Below are 21,083 nucleotides of genomic sequence, written 5' to 3' on the forward strand. Positions count from 1 at the left end.
GGGAATACTCTGAACCATTAACTATTAATCTCTATTGTCTGTAAATAGTCATTGTGTTAAGGACTCAAAGTAGAGGCAAGAGGATAAAAGTTTAAAGACAACCTTATCTGCATGAGACCTTCTCAAAGGGAGAAGGAAAAAAAAATTGGGGCTGGGAAGATGGGTCAGGGGTTAAGAGTACTGGCTGCTTTTCCAGAGGACTCATGTCCCAGAATCCACATGGTAGCTCACAATGAAATGTCTATAACTGTTCCAGGGGAGCTGGCATCCTTTTCTGGTCTTGGAGCATTGCAGGCAGATTGTGAACAGACATAGGCAGGTAGAAGATCCATATACAAAAAAATAAAATAACGAGTGGGGAAAAACAAAACAGACATTGGAAGCTAGGTGTTGTGGTAGTACTTGCTGTGACTGTAGGGTCTGGAGTTCAAGGCCAGCCTAGGCCACAGAGGAGATGCTGTCTTCAAGGTAAAACAAAATAAAACAAGTTAATTTTTTTTCTTTTGTTTTTCTTTAGTTGTTACTATGAGCAGGTATAGAGTTTAGTCAAATGCTTATTCTGTGTATGCTGAATTGGCAGAATTTGTGACGTGAAGCTATTAGTAGTTAGTCTAATTACCATTATTTGTATGCCCTAACAACTAGCAAGGATTGGTCTCATTTCTTAGGTGACTTTATTCTTCCTTCCATTTAAATCACTGTCATTAAAAATTTCATGTATAAATAAAAAAGATATTTTTTTTGTTCTAATAGTTAAATATTATGAACATTCAGCCGGGCGGTGGTGGCGCACGCCTTTAATCCCAGCACTCGGGAGGCAGAGGCAGGCGGATCTCTGTGAGTTCGAGGCCAGCCTGGGCTACCAAGTGAGATCCAGGAAAGGCGCAAAGCTACACAAGAGAAACCCTGTCTCGGAAAACCAAAAAAAAAAAAAAAAAAAATATTATGAACATTCTAGTCTTTTCTTTTTTTAAAGATAGGGTTTCTCTGTGTAACCATGGCCATACTGGAACTTACTCTGTAGACCAGGCTGGCCTTGAACTCAGAGGTTAATCTGCCTCTGCTGGGATTAAAGGTGTGCGCCATCACAGGCTGGTGAACACACTAGTCTTGAGGAGCTAGTCAGCGCTACAGGATGTGGGTCTTTGCTCTCACAGAGAAGGCTGGTGAGATTGAAACAGCTACCAGTTAAACAGTATCTTTAATAAAATGTCTGTCAGTATCTTTAATGTTTCAAATATTTTTCTCCTTCAGTTTTCTTTGTTTTATACAGTTAAATGTGTGGATTGTACACATTATGCTGAGTAAGTTTCTGTTGTGTGTATATATGAATATGTGTATGGACACACATATATACAAATATGTATGGACACACATATGCCCATTGTTCTGTACATGGCAGACAAGTGATCTACCAATCATCTACCCCATCCTCTAGTATAAACATTTTGAAATAATGGGAAATATTCAAGAGTTTCTCAAAACATACTTTTTGTTTTATGTTCTCTAACAGGTGCTCAAAAGTGTGATAACTTTGCTGAGAAAAGACCTCTTCTTGGTGTTTGTAAGAGCATTGGATCTTCAGGGTAAGGAGATTCCAAGTGAAGCCTGGAAACACGTAGCATTTGTGGTGACGTATTTGCTTCCTTCATGACTCTCTCTTCCTATGCCGTGATGCCGAGCATCAGAGGAAGGCGGTGCTGTAGATCACGGTGCAGTCTGGAAAGACAAGATTGTCAGGGCTGAGGAAAGGGTTCTTACATTTGCTGTGTAGTGTTAACACTCATGCCTCTACTGCAGAAGTCGCTATCCAGTGGTAATATAATAATGTTACTTTCATCATATATCAATGTTTGGCAGTGTATTGATTCTGTGGCTTGTGCCCGATGCAACACTAAAGGTATTCCTTGGTTTTCTCTCTTACTCTTTATAATACTATGAAAAAGTACCATTTCCTTTTGATTTACACATTCAAAGAACAGATTTGCTAGCCGGGTGGTGGTTCCAGCACTTGGGAGGCAGAACCAGGTAGATCTCTGTGACTTCGAGGCCAACCTGGTCTATAGAGCGAGATCCAGGACAGACACCAAAGCTACACAGAGAAACCCTGTCTCAGAAAAACAAAAAACAAAAAGCAAAAATCAAAAAGCAAAACCAGATTTGCTGACCTCACCCAGGAGTCAGTTGAGTGTGAGGGATACTCAGCCGCTGTCATGGTCATACTAGCTACTATGAGTGGGCGGGGGAGTCTATCAGTTTGACAACACTTGTGTCATGCTTACTTCCAACTGACAACAATAAAAATATCATAACTTTTTAATATGATATCACGATTCCAGGTACAATTGCAAATGCATTATTTTCCCTCACAATAGACATGGTACCTTGAAGAGTTCTTAGTCTTTTAGTATTGAAAGCTCAATATGTAGATATATATTTAGAATACTTTGCCACTGATACTGTCTCAATCAATGCTACTTGATAAAGAGATAGAGGAAATAAAACACACCTCTTTTACATATTCATAACAAACCAGGACAGAATTATTCTTGGAAATTACAATCCTCATTTCTGTACCTGGACACATGGCCTTAGCTGGTATTTGTATCTGACATCCTCTACTACCCATTCTGTATTTCCTCTACATCCAGCAAGCACCTCTCAGGGTTTGAATCTTTACCTGTAGGGGTGAACCATACTTTCACTCCTGAAGTGTCTGGACCATTTATCTTACCATAGGCTATGATAACAACAAGAGATGTTCTAAAGGATCCCCTAGGCTCTAGACATATTCTTCCTTATCTCCAATGTGGAGAAGCAGTCCATTTCCCCCCCAGTAGTTTGAATCTATCACCCCTCCAAACATTCCATTGAAGAGCATCAGGAACACAGTGTGGCGAGGGAAAAAAAAATCAGCTTTGTTTTGAGTGGAATGTTTTCTGTGCCAGTACTCCACCATAACCAAAACTGATATTCCAGCAGAGCATGAAGTAGAGGGAACAGGAAGGAAAAGTTTGCTTTGTGGGTCTTTCGGGAGGATGATGAGTGGTATCATTTCCCTTACTCCTTGTCCTAGGTCTTTGAATCCTGGCTATCGGGGAAATAGTGCCATTTACTACATATTGATTCAAAGTGTATAGAGACTTCTGGAGAACCCTACCTTGGTTCTCTAGCCAACTGCTACCTATTTTATTTTTATTTTTATTTTTTTAAAGATAGTGTCTCTCTGTGTAGTTCTGGCTGCCCAGAACTTGATATGTAGATCAGGCTGGCCTCACAGAGATCTGCCTGCCTCTGTCACCTGAGTGCTGAGCTTAAAGTCATGTGCCATCATGTCCAGTGTCTAGTTTTATAACTGTGTCTTCAAAAGGTCAGTCTCTGGTTCAAGCTAGCTACTTTGGGGTGGTGGGGAACATGGTAAGACCAATTAATTCCATGACTATAGGCACATTGTTGTACTTCTTTGGGTTGGCTGTGAAATAGTGCTGTGTAGAATTTTGTGATGGTGGATAAAGCATTCTGTAAGTCCATGGAGGACAATTTTGGAGGAAGCATTGTGTACAGATATTGCTAAAATTCTTTCTCTGGGGAATATATAAAGTAACATCTTCCTTCCTTCCAGGGTCCCAATGACAAACTGAGGCATAATTCTACCAAAATTTATCCCTGGGAGCCTTCCTTCAGAGCCTTAGAGGCAGGGGTTGCTTACAGGGATGTGGGCACCAATCCCTCAACCGGCCCCACCTTGAAAGCCTTACTCAACAGAGATGAGTTCTTCTCCCATAACCCGTTAGGTGGAGCCCAGCTCTGCTCTTTACTGCCCTATCTTACGGCTCATCCTCCAGGACAAGTGCACTGTTGCCGGGTGGTAGGGAGCAGCTGGCTACTAAGATGGGAATCTCATGTCCTGCCCTGCACCTTCTATTCAGGAGAGGTTGTGATGGTTCTTTCTGTGTTCTTTTAGCCACTCCCAAATAACGACACAGGAGACTTATTAATTGTGAAAGCTTATCCTTAGCTTAGGCCTGTTTTTGACTAGCTCTTATAACTTAAATTCACCCATTTCTTTTTTTTTTTTTTTTTTTTGGTTTTTCGAGACAGGGTTTCTCTGTGTAGCTTTGTGCCTTTCCTGGAGCTCACTTGGTAGCCCAGGCTGGCCTCGAACTCACAGAGATCCGCCTGGCTCTGCCTCCCGAGTGCTGGGATTAAAGGCGTGCGCCACCACCGCCTGGCAAATTCACCCATTTCTATTAATCTACATTCTGTCAGGTATTGCCCATCCTGCTTCCCACATCCTGTTTCCTCAAATCTCTCTCAAGCGCCTAGATTCCTCCTCCTCCTTTCTTTCTGTGCCTTAAAGTCCTTCTGCCTAGCTATTGACTGTTCAGCTTTTTAGTACAGCAATCACAGCAATACACGTTCATTCACGCTGTACAAATATTCTGCAACAGGATGTAAAATGTGAACCTAGCTGGGATGATTTTTTTGCACGGGGGAACAGATGAACTCCCCAAGATAGAGGATGCTTCCCTTGGAGGACAGCCACTCGTGACAGCTCGAAAGACAAATCCATAACTGGTAGACCGGTCTTTCCACATGGTGGCTGTGGTCCAGGGTAGTCAGCCTGCCACCAGGTTGCTGGCTGGCCATTGCGGGAATGGTGTGGTGTCAGGCTCACTGTTGGTCTCTGCTGCTGAAGGATTTGATTGACACTGAGCAGCAGCCACAGTTGGGTCAGCCTAGGTTAGTGGATATCCATGTTGAGCCCCACCTCACCTTCACCCCCACACCTGTAATTCGCTTTGTTCACGAGCCTTTTGGGCTGTGCCAAGGATGGCTGGGGAAAGAGTCTAACTGCTCTCTAGGATTGTCCTGGCTTCTTGATTGGGAGGTCCTCCTCTGCTAACTTACCTTTCCACCCTTTGCCTGTTTGTAGAGATCTATGCACACACCACTTCCCCAAGCATTGTTCTCACCAGCTTCCATGCATGGGTCTTCCAAACCAAGCAAAATGTACCAGCATGTGCACTGCCCAGAGTTCTCCCCGTGTGATTGCCTTTCCCCAGTGAGCCTTGCAGGGTTGTCCCAGAAAGTGCCTGTAAATGTTCCCGCTGTCCACTTCTGGGTGATGCCTGCATAGTGTTTAGGATGGTCTGTAAACTAGCTCCTGGTCTTCTTCATCCTCAGTCATCCATCCATAGGGCACATCCCATGAGGTCATAGGTGAATGCTTGGAGACCATATGCCAGGAATCAGAACCACAGGCAGTAACCACAGCAGCTGGCGGCAGCTAGGTAGGCTCGGGAGAGCAGTGGCCGGCAGCAGCAGAGCTGCCCGCTCTTTCTTTTTTTGACGGCTTTAATCTGGGCTGCCGCTGGAAGGTTCCACCCACATTTTGGGTGGGTCTGCCCACTTCAAATAACCTGATTAATTAAATCTCTCACAGGTGTGCCCAGCAGCTTGCCTTTTAGTCGATTCCAGATCAGTCAAGTTGAGAACCATTACGTTTCTTGAAGTAGGAACTTCTTTTTGTTGTTGCCATTAGAAAATGAACTTTGGGGTGTTTACTTAGTGTGAAGTGTTACGTCAGGTCCAGGAGGATTCAAAAGCACGAAAACTCAACCCCTTTCTCAAAAGACAAGGATCTTATGTGAAATCTAAATCACAGTGTGCTGGGATTTTGACACGTGGAGGAGCTAAGAGAAGGGAGAGGTGGGTGAAGGTGGTTAATGACAGAGGAAAGGAGCAGCAGAGGCTGGCCCTTCTGAGTAAGGGGCTGGGCAGATGCAGAATGCTTCCGCAGAGGTCACGGCACTGAAGGTAGACATGAATGGAGTAAAGGGATTAAAACTGACTGGCGTGTTTTAGAACACAGCCATCTGCAGAGCAGGTGGAAACAGCTGTTGCCGGGGAAGTCAACAGAGACATCAAACAGTCTGAGCTGTGTTTAGGCTTGAGCAGCTGCCAACCCTGTACAGCAGTGGGACTGTGAGGCATTCATGCCTGCAGCGTCTTCTATCCCAGCCTTTCCCCATTGGCCAGTGAAGAGGTTCTTCCAGGTACCTTCTCCTCTGTGGCCGAAAACACTCAGCTTGAAGTGTCAGATCTTGCCCAAGCCCTGAGACATTGTTCCTGGGAGTTTCTGACTGAAGGGCCTGTGCGTATCCAGAGCCCATGGCTTGTGCAGTTTAAAGCTGTCATTAGTGGAGGCTTCGTGAAGAGGTATTCAGAGTGAAAAGGTAGGAGATCAGAAACAGCATGAATGTGCAGATGCTTTGGCAAGGTGTAATCTTGACTGACACATTAGTTTTTGAGCAAACCCTCCATTGTCTCTTTAGTTACTTAGACACAGAGGCAATTCCCTGAAAGCCAGGCCTGAAAGCCAGGATAACATGGCTGAGTGTTCCAATGTGTTAAATCTTGCAAAGATTTTTAAAGTAAGCTAATCTAAATTTATTCTAAAAATTAAATGAACTGCATTAAACATTTAAAGAACAACAGCAATAACTCAACAAATCTTAAAAAGGAGTTATACATTATAAAATAAACTCATGAGAGTAATCCAGCACCATATTCAAAGTAGCTTAAAAAAGGCTGAGGGGCTTGATAGTTTACAAGGGAGCTGAAAGTGAATGCAAACTCCAGGGGACCCAGGGAATGTACCGTAATGAATTCAGAGTTGGTAGCTTTTGCTTTACGGATGTTTATAGTCGTGTGTGTGTGTGTGTGTGTGTGTGTGTGTGTGTGTGTGTGTGTGTAATTCAGCACCCAAGAAGCTTTGTCTTTCTTTCCAGTTTTAATAATTAAATTAATTTATGTACAGTGGTGTTTTGCCAGCATGTATGTCTGTGTGAGGGTTTCGAATCCCTTAGAACTAGAGTTACAGGCAGTTTTGAGCTGCCATGTGGGGGTGGTGGGAATTGAACCTGGACCCTCTGACAGAGCAGCCAGTGATCCTAACAACCAAGCCATCTCTCTTGCCTCTTCCTTTCCAATTTAAAAAGTGTTTTCCTTTTCTTACGAACCCTGCCAACTCTGTGAATAAAGAATTCATCTAAGCAAGATCACTTTGTCATAAGATAATGTTACAGCGGAAGAACCATGGATTATATGAAGTGATGAGATAATTTACTGAGCAGTGACTCTGATGATATACTGCTTCTTTCTTAGGAGCCTTCAGAGAAGTAGAATCAGTAATGTTGTAAACCTTTTGATTGAGGAGTCTTGCACATTAAACTTAGGTGATGTTATCTCTAAAGACAGAAGGGCACAAACTTGCAGGGGTGCATCCTTGTGTGGGTCACTATAGGGTGTGATGGTTGTCTTTCTTTGGATCAACTTGCAGGGGTGCATCTCTGTCTGGGTCACTATAGGGTGTCTTTCTTTGGATGTGTGCAACTTTCTTTTTAAATTTATGTATGTGTTTCTGTTTGTAGGTCAGGAGAGGTATTGGACTCCCAGTAATTAAGAGTAGCAGGTGATTGGGAGTTGCCTCATGTCCATGCTGGGAACTGAACTCTGGTCCTCTGGAAGAACACCAAGTACTTTAATGGCTGAGTCATCTTTCCAGCCTCAGATTAGCATTGTTCTGAGACAAGATCTGTAGCTTACGCTGGCCATGAATTCATGGTGACCCTCCGGCTTTCTCCTCCCGAGGTCCTTAATAAAGGTCATGTTCATTAGAAGTTGGAGCAGGTTCCTTGGGATAATAGGAATGTGACTTTCTTTTTGCCATGAAATGCCCTGTACAAATAATTCCTGCCACTTTTAATTCTTGAATTGTGTTTGTGAGGTCTGATGGAAATACAGATTAGGTTGTATTCTTCTGTGGCCAACAAAACAGGACATTCCCACCAGTTTTTGCAGCTTATAGATAAAACCTGTCATGCAGGGCCCCAGGCCCTCCACTTGCCTTTCCCCCTGGAATCATTCAAGCCTCTTGTGGGCACTCTGACTTTTCTCTTAGCACTCTACCTCTGGTTTTCTAGCTCACTTTACCCATCAAAGAACAGGTTTACATATCTTTGGTGTAGCATAGATGCCAAGTACTAGCATGGAAGGTGTGAGTGGGACTGGTGAGCACGGTGACATGGGTGGTTTGAGACCTTCTAGACTGTAGCACAGGGCTGAGGAGTTAGGGTTTACCTCAGTGGAAGATAGCCCGCTCGCTCAAGTGCAGGGCTCTGGCTTCTGTGCTGAGGATTGGTGAGGAGGTGGGTGAGGTAAGGAGCAGGGGAAGAAGTCACAACATGACAAAACAGGAGTCCTTCAGCCAAACCTCAAGGAAACCAGACTGCAATATAAAAGAAACAATATTACAGTTTTGGGCTTGGAGCTATGCTGTGGAATGTCTGTTTATTATGTGAAAAGCCCTAGATTTGATCCCCAGTACCAAACAACAAACAAACAAGACTTCTATATTAGTAAATTAGTGAATAATTAAATCTGATTTTAGATTAAAGATGATTCAATGGTAAAGTCTTTGGCAGTATTAAATAGTTTCATGCATACTGAATGTAAAGCCCTTCTAGGGTGGTGTAACCTTTGACCCTCAAGTCATCTTGCAAGAGATCTGACCCTGTTAATCTAACAGTGGATATCAGGAGATCTTAAAAAATCAAGTGACATTGTTGTGGCTGTGGATTGTCTTCCTATATCTTGTATTTAATAAATAAGAGGCATTAGCATAAATGCATACAACATTCATCATGACCACAGTTCTCTTAATCTCTTAGGAAAATTTCTAGTTTTCATGAGAGTGAGGTTAAGGCAGAAATTCAGGACCTTATACACTTGACTTATATCTAATGTAGTTCTGAAACACCCAGTGGACAGTCTGAGGTATGAGTGGTGTGTTAGTGTAAATTTATAATGCATTGTTATGCTACCTTGCAGCCACAAGAAATGTTAATGCATTTATTTGTTTAAAATTAAAAATTTAAATTACAAGCACTCCTAAGTAGTTTGCTCAAATGTCCTACCAAAATATTTGCTAGTGATCAAACAATAGGAATATTTGTGTTGTTATTTATCTTTAAAAATTTTAAGATTCATTTATTTTATTTTGATGTGTAAGTGTTTTGCCTATGTGTATTATGTGTACCACATATATGTCTGGTAACTGTGGAGGTCAGAAGAGGGCATTGGATCCCCCTGGAACCGGATTGTGAGCCACCATTTGGGTGCTGGGAACTGAAGCAGGTCCTCTGGAAGAGCAGCTAGTGCTCTTACCTGCTGAGCCATCTCTCCAGCTTTGGCTTTATTTCTTAAACGCCTGTTTCCCTTTCTGTAATATGATGGCAAACATTCCAGAGAGTCTGTGCTTTCTGAGATCGGCTGGCTCAGATATAGTGCACTCACAGTGGGCAGCTTCAGAGGAGTTTAACTGAAATCAAATGTATGGAGCTGAATTCTGTCATTCTCTCAGGGAAGGAGAATCATTCCCGGAATGTGCCAGGGGAGCTGGATGAGAAGTGCCCTGTGGTCTCAGGAGGACTCAGCTTACCTGCAGTCATCCACTGGCAAGGCAGTGTGGGTGTCCCACCCATTCCTGTTCCTCCACCAATCACAGGCCAGGCCTGCCTTGTGAAGTATGAGAGTTTGAGATACCATTGGTGCAGTGAACACAATGATCTCCCAGAGAGCAAGATCTACAAATAAATGCAAAGTAGTGAGACCTTGTCTCAAAACAAAGAAGGAAAAGTGAGCAGGACAGAGGTAGTGGTTTCCCAGGGAGAGGGAAAGAAAATTCATCTCAGGGCTTCACAGTTACATTCTGCAGAATTTCACTGTGAAACTGACATAGTTTTAATAAAAGTGTATGTGCCCTCGTTCTTAGAACAATTTGTGTGTGCATGCGTGCATTGCGTGCGCACAAGTGTTCTTAAAGGTCAGAGGATACCTTGTGGGTTCTGTCCTTGTGTTCCACCATAGTTGAGACAGGGTCTCTTGTTTGCTGCCATGCGTTCCGGGCTAGCAGCTTTCAGGGGTTGTCTTGGCTCTGCCTCCCAGCTTGACACAGGAACTTGGGCATTGTACAAGCACCAGCACCCCACCACCGCCTCCTCACCCCGGTGGCGGCTTCGCTGAGTCAGGCTCAGTCCTTGTGCCTGTGTGGCAGATACTTAGTGAGCCATCATCTCCCTAGACCCAATTATAGGTGTTCTAATCAAAATCGTAGTTTCTTGTTAGAGAATAGCCGCCATGGGATTTTGAAATGTGTTCTGCTTCACTTCTGCAGGCAATTCTATTCCTCTGCCTAAGAGTTTCTAGAGGTTTGCTGATAAATTTTAGTGAACACATCAATAATGGATTCATATATATATATATATATATATATATATATATATATATATATATATATATATATATATATAAAATTTTACAATACCATTCAGTTCTACATATCAGCCACGGGTTCCCCTATTCTCCCCCCTCCCACCCCCTCCCCTTACCCCCAGCCCACCCCCCATTCCCACCTCCTCCAGGGTAAATCCTCCCCCGAAGACTGTGATCAACCTGGTAGACTCAGTCCAGGCAGGTCCAGTCCCTTCCTCCCAGCCTGAGCCAAGTGTCCCTGAATAAGCTCCAGGTTTCAAACAGCCAACTCATGCAATGAGCACAGGACTTGGTCCCACTGCCTAGTTTCCTCCCAAACTGATCAAGCCAATCAACTGGCTTACCTATTCAGAGGGCCTGATCCAGCTGGGGGCCCCTCAGCCTTTGGTTCATAGTTCATGTGATTCCATTCATTTGGGTATTTTTTTTTCAATAATTGAATAAAACCGAAATTTATTATAAGCCACAGTCGTCCCAGGGACCTCCATGCTATATATATAGCCTCTATGGTTGTGGTCTGATTGTTCTTTATTTTATATCTAGAATCCACCTATGAGTGAGTACATACCATGACTGTCTTTCTGGGTTTGGGTTACCTCACTCAGGATGATCCATCCATTTGCCTGCAAATTTCATGTTTTCATTGTTTTTTTCTGCTGAGTAGTACTCCATTGTGTATATGTACCACATTTTTTCCATCCATTCTTCCGTTGATGTGTATCTAGGTTGTTTCCAGGTTCTGGCTATTACAAATAGTGCTGCTATGAACATAGCTGAGCATGTATCTTTATGGTATGAAGCAGCATTCCTTGGGTATATGCCCAAGAGTGATATGGCTGTGTCTTGAAGTAGATCGATTCCCACTTTTCTGAGAAACCACCATACTGATTTCCACAGTGGTTGTACAAGTTTACATTCCCACCAACAGTGGAGGAGTGTTCCCTTTGCTCCACATCCTCTCCAACATTGGTTGTCATTGGTGTTTTTGATCGTAGCCATTCTAACAGGTGTAAGGTGGTATCTCAGAGTCGTTTTGATTTGCATTTCTCTGATGATTAAGGATGTTGAGCATTTCTTTAAATGTCTTTCAGCCATTTGTAGTTCTTGTTTTGTGAATTCTCTGTTTAGCTCTTTAGTCCATTTTTTAATTGGACTGTTCAGTATTTTGATGTCTAGTTTCTTGAGTTCTTTATATACTGTGGAGATCAATCCTCTGTCAGATGTGGGGTTGGTGAAGATCTTTTCCCATTCTGTTGGCTGTCTTTTTGTCTTATTGACTGTGTCTTTTGCCCTGCAAAAGCTTCTCAGTTTCGAGAGGTCCCATTTATTAATTGTTGTGCTCAGGGTTTGTGCTGTTGGTGTTTTATTTAGAAAATGGTCTCCGGTGCCACAATAATGGATTCTTGATTCATGTCCCCCACCCTGTCTGTGTATGTGGTGTATTCATGTTAGTGTATGGATGTGTGAGGGGACAGGGACATTCCCTTCTTTGTGTATTTACAGGTCAAAATTGATGTTGGGTCTCTTCCTTTGGCCTGAATCTGGAGCTCATTAATAGGACTAACCAGTGAGCTCCTAGCTTCTGCCTGTTTCCATAGTCCAGTGCTAGGTGTTTTGTTTGTTTGTCCAATTTTTATTTTTTAAATTGTCTGCACACATGAAGTCCAGAAGAGGGTATTGGATCTCCTTCACCTGTAGTTATAGGCAGTGAGGAACTATAGATGTGGGTACTGGGAACCCAACTCTTGTATTAACCTCTGAGTCCTTTCTTGAGCAATGTGCTTAGTCTTGAACTCAGGTCCTCACAGTTTTGTAGCAAGCCCTTTAGTGAGCCATCTCTCCAGCGCTTTCAGCAGCGTTTTTAAAAAATTATTGTTTATGTTGTTCCCACCAAGGTCCCTCCTCACCCCAGAATTTAAGAGAAACATAATTTTTTTAAGAAAAAAGGAAGGGGAAAATCTAGTCATGGAAGCTGCAGTGTGACAGAGTACGTCTCGCAGGAAACCCCTTTATCCATACATCTTTACATGCAGGCATTCATCACAAAGAATCATTGGTCTGGTTCTAGGCCCCAGGTCTCTGCTGCACCATCGATGCTGGGCCCTCACTGGGACTCTCTGAACTCTTATCGATGTGTGGTGGAGATCCTGCAGCTCTGGGTCAGCAGGATTAACATCCCCTCCCCTGTGCTCCAGCAGATCATAGATGGGTGGATGTTGGGGTGGGCCTGGGTACTTGCAGGGTTGGTCACCAGCATTCCTAAACTGAAGCTTGCTCTGTTAAACCAGTTCTGTCACAGTCATGTAAGGGTGAAAGGTCACTTACAAAGAGACCTAAACGTCCTTACCAATCCAGACATGGAGTATAGATGTTTAAATGTGCTCAGAAAGGATGCTCGCAAGATTACCCATCCTGTCCATCAAACAGGAAGTGTGAAATGGCTGTTCTAAGCCGTTACGGTATCTAGTGGGTGTTCATTGAGCAGCACACCCCCTCATGTTTTAACTCTGTTTGTATCGAAACTAAAAACAGCAGCTCTGCTTCCGTCCTCCCAGAACGAGTTGATGTGGTGCAAACACTGATTGCATGTGGTAGAGTCCTCTTGATCTTAGCTTTAATTTTGTCCAAGCTGTTCTGTAGTTTGTGGGGGAGGGAGCCATGGGTCCCATAAAGAATGGTGCAGACAAAAAGGAATGAAGGAAAGAAGGCCTTAATTATTGAGCAAAAGTGACCCTTTATGCAGAACATAGAATAGGAAGCAAATTAACTGTAGAGTTGAGTGACTTTGTGTCATCTAGAAAGTTGTCTTGAGGTAGTCATGGTATTTGAGTATTTGCATTACACTAAATGGATAATGAAACCATTGGCACTTTGGCATTATGGTCTGAGAGACTTTTTATTTTTATATTTTTATGATTTCATGGGGAAATTCTTTGTTTCATGGTTTTGCAGTATTTGCACCTTTGTGCATTTATGTGCACTACTGTGTGTGTGTGTGTGTGTGTGTGTGTGTGATAATTTTGGAATCAGAGGACAAAAATAAAAATCTTACAAACTCCTGTGATACTGACATTGAATGTCTACTATACAGTGGGTCACAAAATGATTCCAGGACACTCTATTTTCAGCTAACAATGAATGATCTGACTGTGCATTACAAGTAGGAAGAACTGACATACACTCTCTCTCTGAGACAGGCTTCTCACTGTGTAGCCCTAGCTGGCCTGGACTTTCTATGTAGACCAGGCTGGACTCAAACTCATACAGCCCTACCTGCCTCTGCCTTCCAAGTGCTCAGATTGAAAGTGTGAAGTAGAGTCAATTTTGTGAAAGTGTGAAGTTGTTTTGAGGCATGTTGTTCTGCCGGCCTGAAGCTGCTTTTGTAGCCTGGCCTGGCTTTGAACTCATCAAAGTTCTCCTTGTCCTAGCTTCCTGAATTTTCTGTGATGACAAGTGTGTTTATGATGCCTGACTTGAAGTATAGTTTATATTTCATTTTTCATTTATAATTATCATAAAAACTCACTTTTAGAGTGCAATTAATATATTTTTCTCTGAGAAAATATGACTTGGAATACAATTAAATAAAAATTCTCATGGAAAGTGGCGATTTGATTTTCTGTTTAGTGTCTCTTCATTGAGAGACATTTTAAAGGAAAGGATTTTTTTTTTAAAGATTTATTTATTTATTATGTATACAGAAGAGGGTGCCAGATCTCATTACAGATGGTTGTGAGCCACCATGTGGGTGCTGGGAACTGAACTCAGGACCTCTGGAAGAGAAGTTGGTGCCCTTAACCTCTCAGCCATCTCTCCAGCCCATGGGAAAGGATTCTTGTCTCTGGAGATGTCCATGTAATTTTGTCATTGCTGTTGTCCTTTTTCCTTCCTTCCTTCCTTCCTTCCTTCCTTCCTTCCTTCCTTCCTTCCTTCCTTCCTTCCTTCCTTCCTTCCTTCCTTCCTTCCTTCCTCCCTCCCTCCCTCCCTCCCTCCCTCCCTTCCTTCCTTCCTTCCGTCTTTTGTTCCTTATTTCCTCCCACATGCCCCCTTGGGCTTTTCAAGACAGGAGGTGTTTTTTTTCCCCCTGTGTAGGACTTGACCAGCCTGGCCTTGAACTCACAGAGATCCTCCTGCCTCTGCCTTCCCAGTGCTGGGATCAAAGGCATGTGCCACCACCACCCAGCTTGTAGTTCAGTTTTTTCTTTTCTGGTATTTAAGGGGAATGTCTTTCTTTTCCTCCTCCTCTTTATTCTTTAAAGACAGGGTCTCATATGTAGACTTGCTTGGCCTGGAACTTGCTATGTAGATCAGGATGGCTTTTGAAGTTAGAAATTTTCCTGCCTCTGTCTCCTGAATGAGTGCTGGGATTAAAGGTATGCCCCTTTAAACAATGAATCAACCAATTAAATCAATTGATTAATTATTATTAGTGTATGTATATGCATGTGTGGAGGTAAGATGGCATCTTACCTTCCTTTGAGACATGGTCTTTCTTGTTGTTTCTGCCTGTTGTGTCCTGTGTGGTTGCTGGTCAGCAAGCTTCCTGACAATTGTGTCTGCTGGTCTTACTCTACGCGTACTGGCATTATGAATTTCTTTATTTATTTGTGAGTAGGTTCTAGGGATTGAACTCAGATTTGAATGAAGATGTCTCTGAAGGAAACCTGGATGTCATGGCACAGCAGATGCTGACCTTCAGTAGGGATTTTGTTTCTACTTCCTCTTGTTTCCTGTTCTACAGTTTTCTTCATCTACAGGTTTAACCTAAAGTTGGTGCTTTATAACCCTCATTCTCTTGACCTTTGTGGCTGAATATACAGGATTAATAGGAACAATGATGGCTCTAGAGAGATGTGTAGATGTGAATTTGTAGATGAAGAACCCATTTATTTGACAGTTCTTTTTTTTTTTTTTTTTTTGGTTTTTCGAGACAGGGTTTCTCTGTGTAGCTTTGTGCCTTTCCTGGAGCTCACTTGGTAGCCCAGGCTGGCCTCGAACTCACAGAGATCCGCCTGGCTCTGCCTCCCGAGTGCTGGGATTAAAGGCGTGCGCCACCACCGCCCGGCCTTTATTTGACAGTTCTTGGTCTCAGGATCCTTAACTGAAAAGTGAATGCTTCAGAGGTTAAGATCACTGGCTACTCTTCCAGATGACCCGGGTTCTATTCCCAGCACCCACATGGTGGCTCATAACTGTCTGCAACTCCAATTCTAGTGGATCCAACCCCCTCACACAGATATACATACAGGCAAAACACCAAAGCATATGAATTAAACAAAGAAACAGACAGACAAACAAATAACAATACTGATCCAGGGATATCACGCTGATTTCCTGTGAAGATTAAATGAGGCAATGTTTTCACTACAGTCTGGTATGTATTAGGTGCGGCCTATAGTAATTGATTTGAATTGGAGAGATAGGAAGAGCAGACAGCAAACACTAGCAGGAATTTTCTTCCTGTGTATTGATGTCGTCATCTGTCTGATTGTGGGGTTGGCAGAAAAGCTTGTACTCTTTGGGAGCACAGCTTGCTTGCTCACCTGCTCTGCTGGTTCTGCTCTAGCTTTGCCAGTCATCATGGACTAACCTAGGACTGCACTTAGGGGTCTTTGCTTCCACTGAAAACTTGTAATTTGTTTATATTCCCTACAGAAGCTTATGTATATGATGCTATATATATATCTTTATTGAGGCATAATTGAAACATGATTAACTGCACGTACTAAATGTGTGCAGTTTGATACATTTTGACATCGGTATAGACCCGTGAAACCATCACTCCAATCAAGATAATGAGCATAGCCATCCCCACAATAGTTTTCTCATGCCCAGCTCTAATGTATCCTTGACAGCCCTCAGTAGAAGAGGCTCCCTTCGAGGTGGAATCTTGACTTAGGAATAAACTTTTTAAAAAAGATGCTTTGCTGTTGTCTAGTTTAAGGTAACTTCAATGGGAAGTTAAAAATAAGCATCCTGAGTTCAATGTTCCCTTCTTCTCCGTAACCTAAAGGCCTTTTAAAAGCAAATCTTTCCTTTGAGAAGCAGTTCATAAAACTACTAACGGGCTTGCAGTTCCACTGTGTAATCATTTCAAAACAACAGTTTTTTCAGCCACCAAAAAGGATGCAGTCTTGACGTTTAAATAGGAAACAGATTGAGTTTTTGGCTGATGCTGCTGAGCTGGTTTAAATGTTGGTTCAGTCAACTTCGGGCTTAGATTACAAGATTTGCAAATTAAAGGAAACCAAAAGGGAAGGAACATCTGCATAGATTCTGACTTTGTGGAATTCCACCCAGGCACGCTTACTCTCCTGGCAGAACAGAGCATGTGTGCAGCGAATAACCACGCAGAGACACTGCCCACTAAGATGCCGTGGGCAGAGACCTGCAGTTAGCATGATGACCATGGTGTCTTCACATGGCTGTTTTTAAGCCCTATTTTAGGAAGATTAGGTGTGTGTGTGTGTGTGTGTGTGTGTGTGTGTGTGTGTGTGTGTGTGTGTGTGTGTGTGTGTTTGAGGTGAAGTCCCTGGTGGTGTAGTGGTTCCCTTGCCTCCACCTCTTGAGTAGCTGGAACAACAGGGGCACCCACAGCATGACTTGCAGCAAGATCTCGTGTTGATACAGTGAATGGTATTTAACCAGAATAAAAGCTTTCCAAATGTCACTAATTGTGTTACTTGATGATTTTATTGTATTAGAGAACTTGTGTTTTGAGGAAGGTAATTTGCTTTAACTAAGGTTGAAATCTGTTATAATCAAAGACTATATGGATGTAATTTACTGAGTAAATTATAACACAGACACAGTAAAATTTAAGGAATCTTTGTCTGCTACTGGGTTAATCATACATTATGTATATGATTTTAAGATGTTTGTTATAGGTCATCTAGCATGCCATTTAGACAGCAGTTACAAAGAGCTGCCTCATTCAAACGTTCCCCACTTTAGTCTATGAAGGGCTTTTTAATGGTGTTTCATGGCGCTCTGGGTACTCTGTCATCTACTCCTCCATTAGTAAGGCAAGGCATTGTTTCCAAATGGGAAGAAGAAAAGGCTGTCCCCACAGCTCCGATTCTTTTGACAGTTGTGTGGTAGGGTAGGTGGAGGCGTGTGGCTTCTATAATGGATAGAGTCAAGGGTGCTGATAAACATCCTATAAAGTGCAGATCAGCCCTTGACCCAGAGAATTGTAAGTGTCATTAGGGTTCAAGTGGGGACATCCTCAATTTGCAGGCAACAAGCTTCGCAGAGATAAAAACTAATAGGGATTTCAACGAACAAAAACTAACAGTGGTGTGAGCCACTCTTCTGGTTCTCAGGTACCGGTTTTCAGTTGGTTTCCTCCAGTGGCTCTGAGTACCGCGTGCTAAGCTAGTGCAAGTGTCACACACACACACACACACACACACACACACACACGGTGTTCATTTCTATTGGTTTGGCATTAATAACCAGGAGCGGAATTTCTGGGTGATCCTCTTTAGATATATGCAAGTAGTTTTCTGTATTCTAGAACCTCTGTTGATGAGTGTGGGCTTCTATTGGCGGGGCAGTGCAGTGAGTGGGGCCCGTCCTGTGTTCCAGGTGGTATTTGAAAACACGGAACACCATTTTCCCATCGTAGTGACCTTTGCCCGCTCCCCTTTGCCAGCTACTGATCAATGCCCATTAGTGTCTCCTTTAGTTTGAGAAATGTCAGTTAAACTGTAATAGCACAAAACAAGATTTTGTGGCAGAAGTCCTTGATGTCATTAGATCATGGGTGGGGAAAAGTCAGATAGGAAGGCCCTGAATAGTCACTTTGTCAGAGAGGTCATCTGGTGTGAAGTGGAGGGGGCATGTTTTACAGTGCCCCTAGAGCTGATTCTGCCTGAGTGCTGCAGGGAGCCCTGCTTGCCTTGTGTGTCTGTTAGTTATACCTCAGGGAGCCATGCGTGCCTTGTGTGTCTGTTAGCTATACCTCAGGGAGCCCTGCTTGCCTTGTGTGTCTGTTAGTTATACCTCAGGGGACTGCGGACCAAGTACTGCAACGGCTTTTTAAATAATTCTGTTGTGTTTTGTGTTTATTTTCTTGGAAAGGAGTAACAATAGCTATCATCCCAGTTGAGGTATTGTTCTGTGTTCATAAACAAATGGCTATTTTTTTTTTACATCTGTATACATACATACACACACATACACACACGTATATTGGATTCAAAGGTTGTCACTGATACTATATCATTAAGGCAAATTTTAGATTTTTTTCCCCTTAAATTCTTTGTTTAGAAAGGAATTGGGTTAAGTTCTTGTCACTGATTTTTATACTGTCACAAAAATATGGCAGTGAGGGCTTCTGATTTGAGTCTGTTAGCGTCTTGTTTTCCAAACATCAAGTACAGTGGGGATCAAAGCGGTGAGCTGACTGTCCTGTCAGGACGTCCTAGCGTGGGCGCAGGAGGAGGCTCTTGTGGACAGGGGCTGCGATTGCCCTGTAGGTTTTGAAATGACTGAATTCAAATGTCTAGTATATTTCATTTATCTCTCACAGTTCATATTTCTCTCTGTGAAAATGTGAAGCACTGTAACAACCTGGTGCTTTAAAAGACTCCTTCCGCTTTGACTGTAAACTCAAATAACTCCAGAATCTTTTTCATTTCTCCTGAGAATTTGGAAGGACACCTTCTGAACAGGTTTGTTAACTTTTTTTTTTTTTTGTGAGGAGAGCGGGATGGACAGCTGCAGGGCAGGTCTGTGAGTCCCTCGTCAAACAGCAGTTTCGGAAAATGATAACACACCCATCCACCATGAAAGATAAAACTGCTGCGATGGCAGCCATTTTAAATTATTAAATGCTGTAAACGCCATAAAGTTAATTAGAAGAGGAACAAACTCTACAAAGATAAATGTGTTTTCAATATGATCTGGAGGGAGGGGTACAGTGAACAGAGAGGAAATTTATTTCTGGCAGGACTCTAGCCATGGAACTGTGGCTGAACTTTTTACCCTAATTACCTCCTGCTAATGCCTGCAGCGGTCTGGAATCAAAGTGGCGCTTCAGGCCCTGGAAATTCTCTGATGTGGCGAACGTTTGTTGTGTGAGGAGGCTTTCTTAAGAAAAAGCAGAATATTGTGACAGAATTAAAAAAAAATTTCTCAGTTACCACCCACCTCACTTGTTGCCTACAAAAATAGAGTAATTGTTTGCATCTGTGTCTTCCTTTCCCCGAAGAAATAACTGTTATAAATCAATGTGACAGAGAGCCAGGGAGCTGAGGCTTGCCCGAGGTAGGTTTTTAGTTTTTAAATTTTTTTCTTTTCAAAGTTTCTCCTTTATTTTGAAATTTAGGTTCAAAAATATAAAGAAGCTTTTCTGTGTGTATATCAGTTAAAAAGAAACATTCTCTCACCTCTAAAAGGAGAATTTGGGTCTTAAACTGTGCTTTATCTAATGAATTCTGAGGACACTTTTAGTGTCAGACTGATAACAGTTGAATTGCTTAATCCTAGAAACAGAAATGGGGGTTTTCACTCTCCATGTTTAGTCCTCTGGTGACGGAGAAGGAGTCGGGGAGTAGCTCCCCAGGGCCTCTCCCGAGTTGGAGAGGGTTCCTTAAACTTGCAGAGGATTTCTGGCCTCCTGTCTACTGGGTGGAATAGATGTCTCTTCAAGTCTTTGTTTTTATCCTCTACTGAGAGCATTTCTGTGCTGTGTGCCACATGAAAAGGCCTCTCATCTTGTGTTTTGTGAGGCATCAAGATTTCACATCGTCTGCCCTGGTGTCGGGGTGTCTCTGTGAAGTAGGACCTCCAGTTTGAGCCCTTATATACTGTACTGAAGGACTTTTTAGGTCATTTGTAAGGAAGACCAAAGGCGGTGTAGCTCGTTTATGCCAAATCGTCTTTGCACAGGGCTGGAAACGCGTTTTGGTGGCCTTTTTTATTTAGGCAACCTGAAAGGATAGCTTTAATTTTTATAGTTGGGATGCTGTGACTTGTTTTTTGATCCTGGTCAATAAAGTGAATTTTTATTCCTTATAACAGAATATTAAATTTCTTTCAAGGCCGTGCTGCGCTCACATCCTCCTGTGATTAGGTTATGGTCACTAATTGCTCCCGTGAAATGGTGATATTTTGCCTTTTGTATACTTGCACATTTGTGTAGCACCTGTGACCATGCATCTGCATCGTTTTATTTGTGAATGAAGGCTATTTCTTTGAACTGCCAACTTTCAAATCATGGTATAAATAATTACTGTTTTGTTCCATACCTATGCTAATAAAAACATGTCTTCAGTTCCAAGACAGTGATATGTGTTCACTTCTAATGAATTACTTCAGAGTAAACTGCTCATGTTAAAGGCAATACACAGTTCACATTTCTCCTGGATATTTGCCTTCTCTCGCTTTATTCTGTTCTACCTATCCTTACCGGAGAGAATGACTCAAACTGTTCATGTCTGTCTGATACTGTGAAAACACTATAAATGCTTTTTAATTTCTATAAAAAAAATCTAAATAATTATAAACTTACGGGGGTCCTACTGCATAGCCCAGGCTGCTGTGGAACTCAGATCTGCCAGCCTCTGCCCAGAGTGCTTGGATTGACCGTGTGCGCCACCATGCCAGCTGCCAAATTATTTCAAATTCATAGAAAATTGGAAGATAAAACGAGTTCCTGCTTATCCTTCCTTCAGCTGGGTTCCCCTGTTTGAAAATTACACAAGTGGACTATTTATTCCTCAACAGAAAACCGCTAA

The 21,083-nt window shown here is 42.6% G+C and overlaps 1 protein-coding gene across 9 annotated transcripts in view; it reads left to right on the forward strand.

The window, feature by feature from the left end:
- Positions 1-21,083, forward strand: part of Bcas3 (BCAS3 microtubule associated cell migration factor) — a 502,165-nt gene that overhangs the window by 61,975 nt on the left and 419,107 nt on the right. For all 9 annotated transcript variants that reach the window (XM_016001738.3, XM_042282536.2, XM_006983187.4 and 6 more), the window contains exon 7: positions 1,514-1,586. In XM_016001738.3, coding sequence (XP_015857224.1) covers positions 1,514-1,586 — 73 coding nt within the window. The remainder of the gene's footprint in view (positions 1-1,513; positions 1,587-21,083) is intronic.

This window comes from Peromyscus maniculatus, chromosome 8 (genome assembly GCF_049852395.1).
Source record: "Peromyscus maniculatus bairdii isolate BWxNUB_F1_BW_parent chromosome 8, HU_Pman_BW_mat_3.1, whole genome shotgun sequence".
Taxonomy (NCBI): Eukaryota; Metazoa; Chordata; class Mammalia; order Rodentia; family Cricetidae; genus Peromyscus; species Peromyscus maniculatus.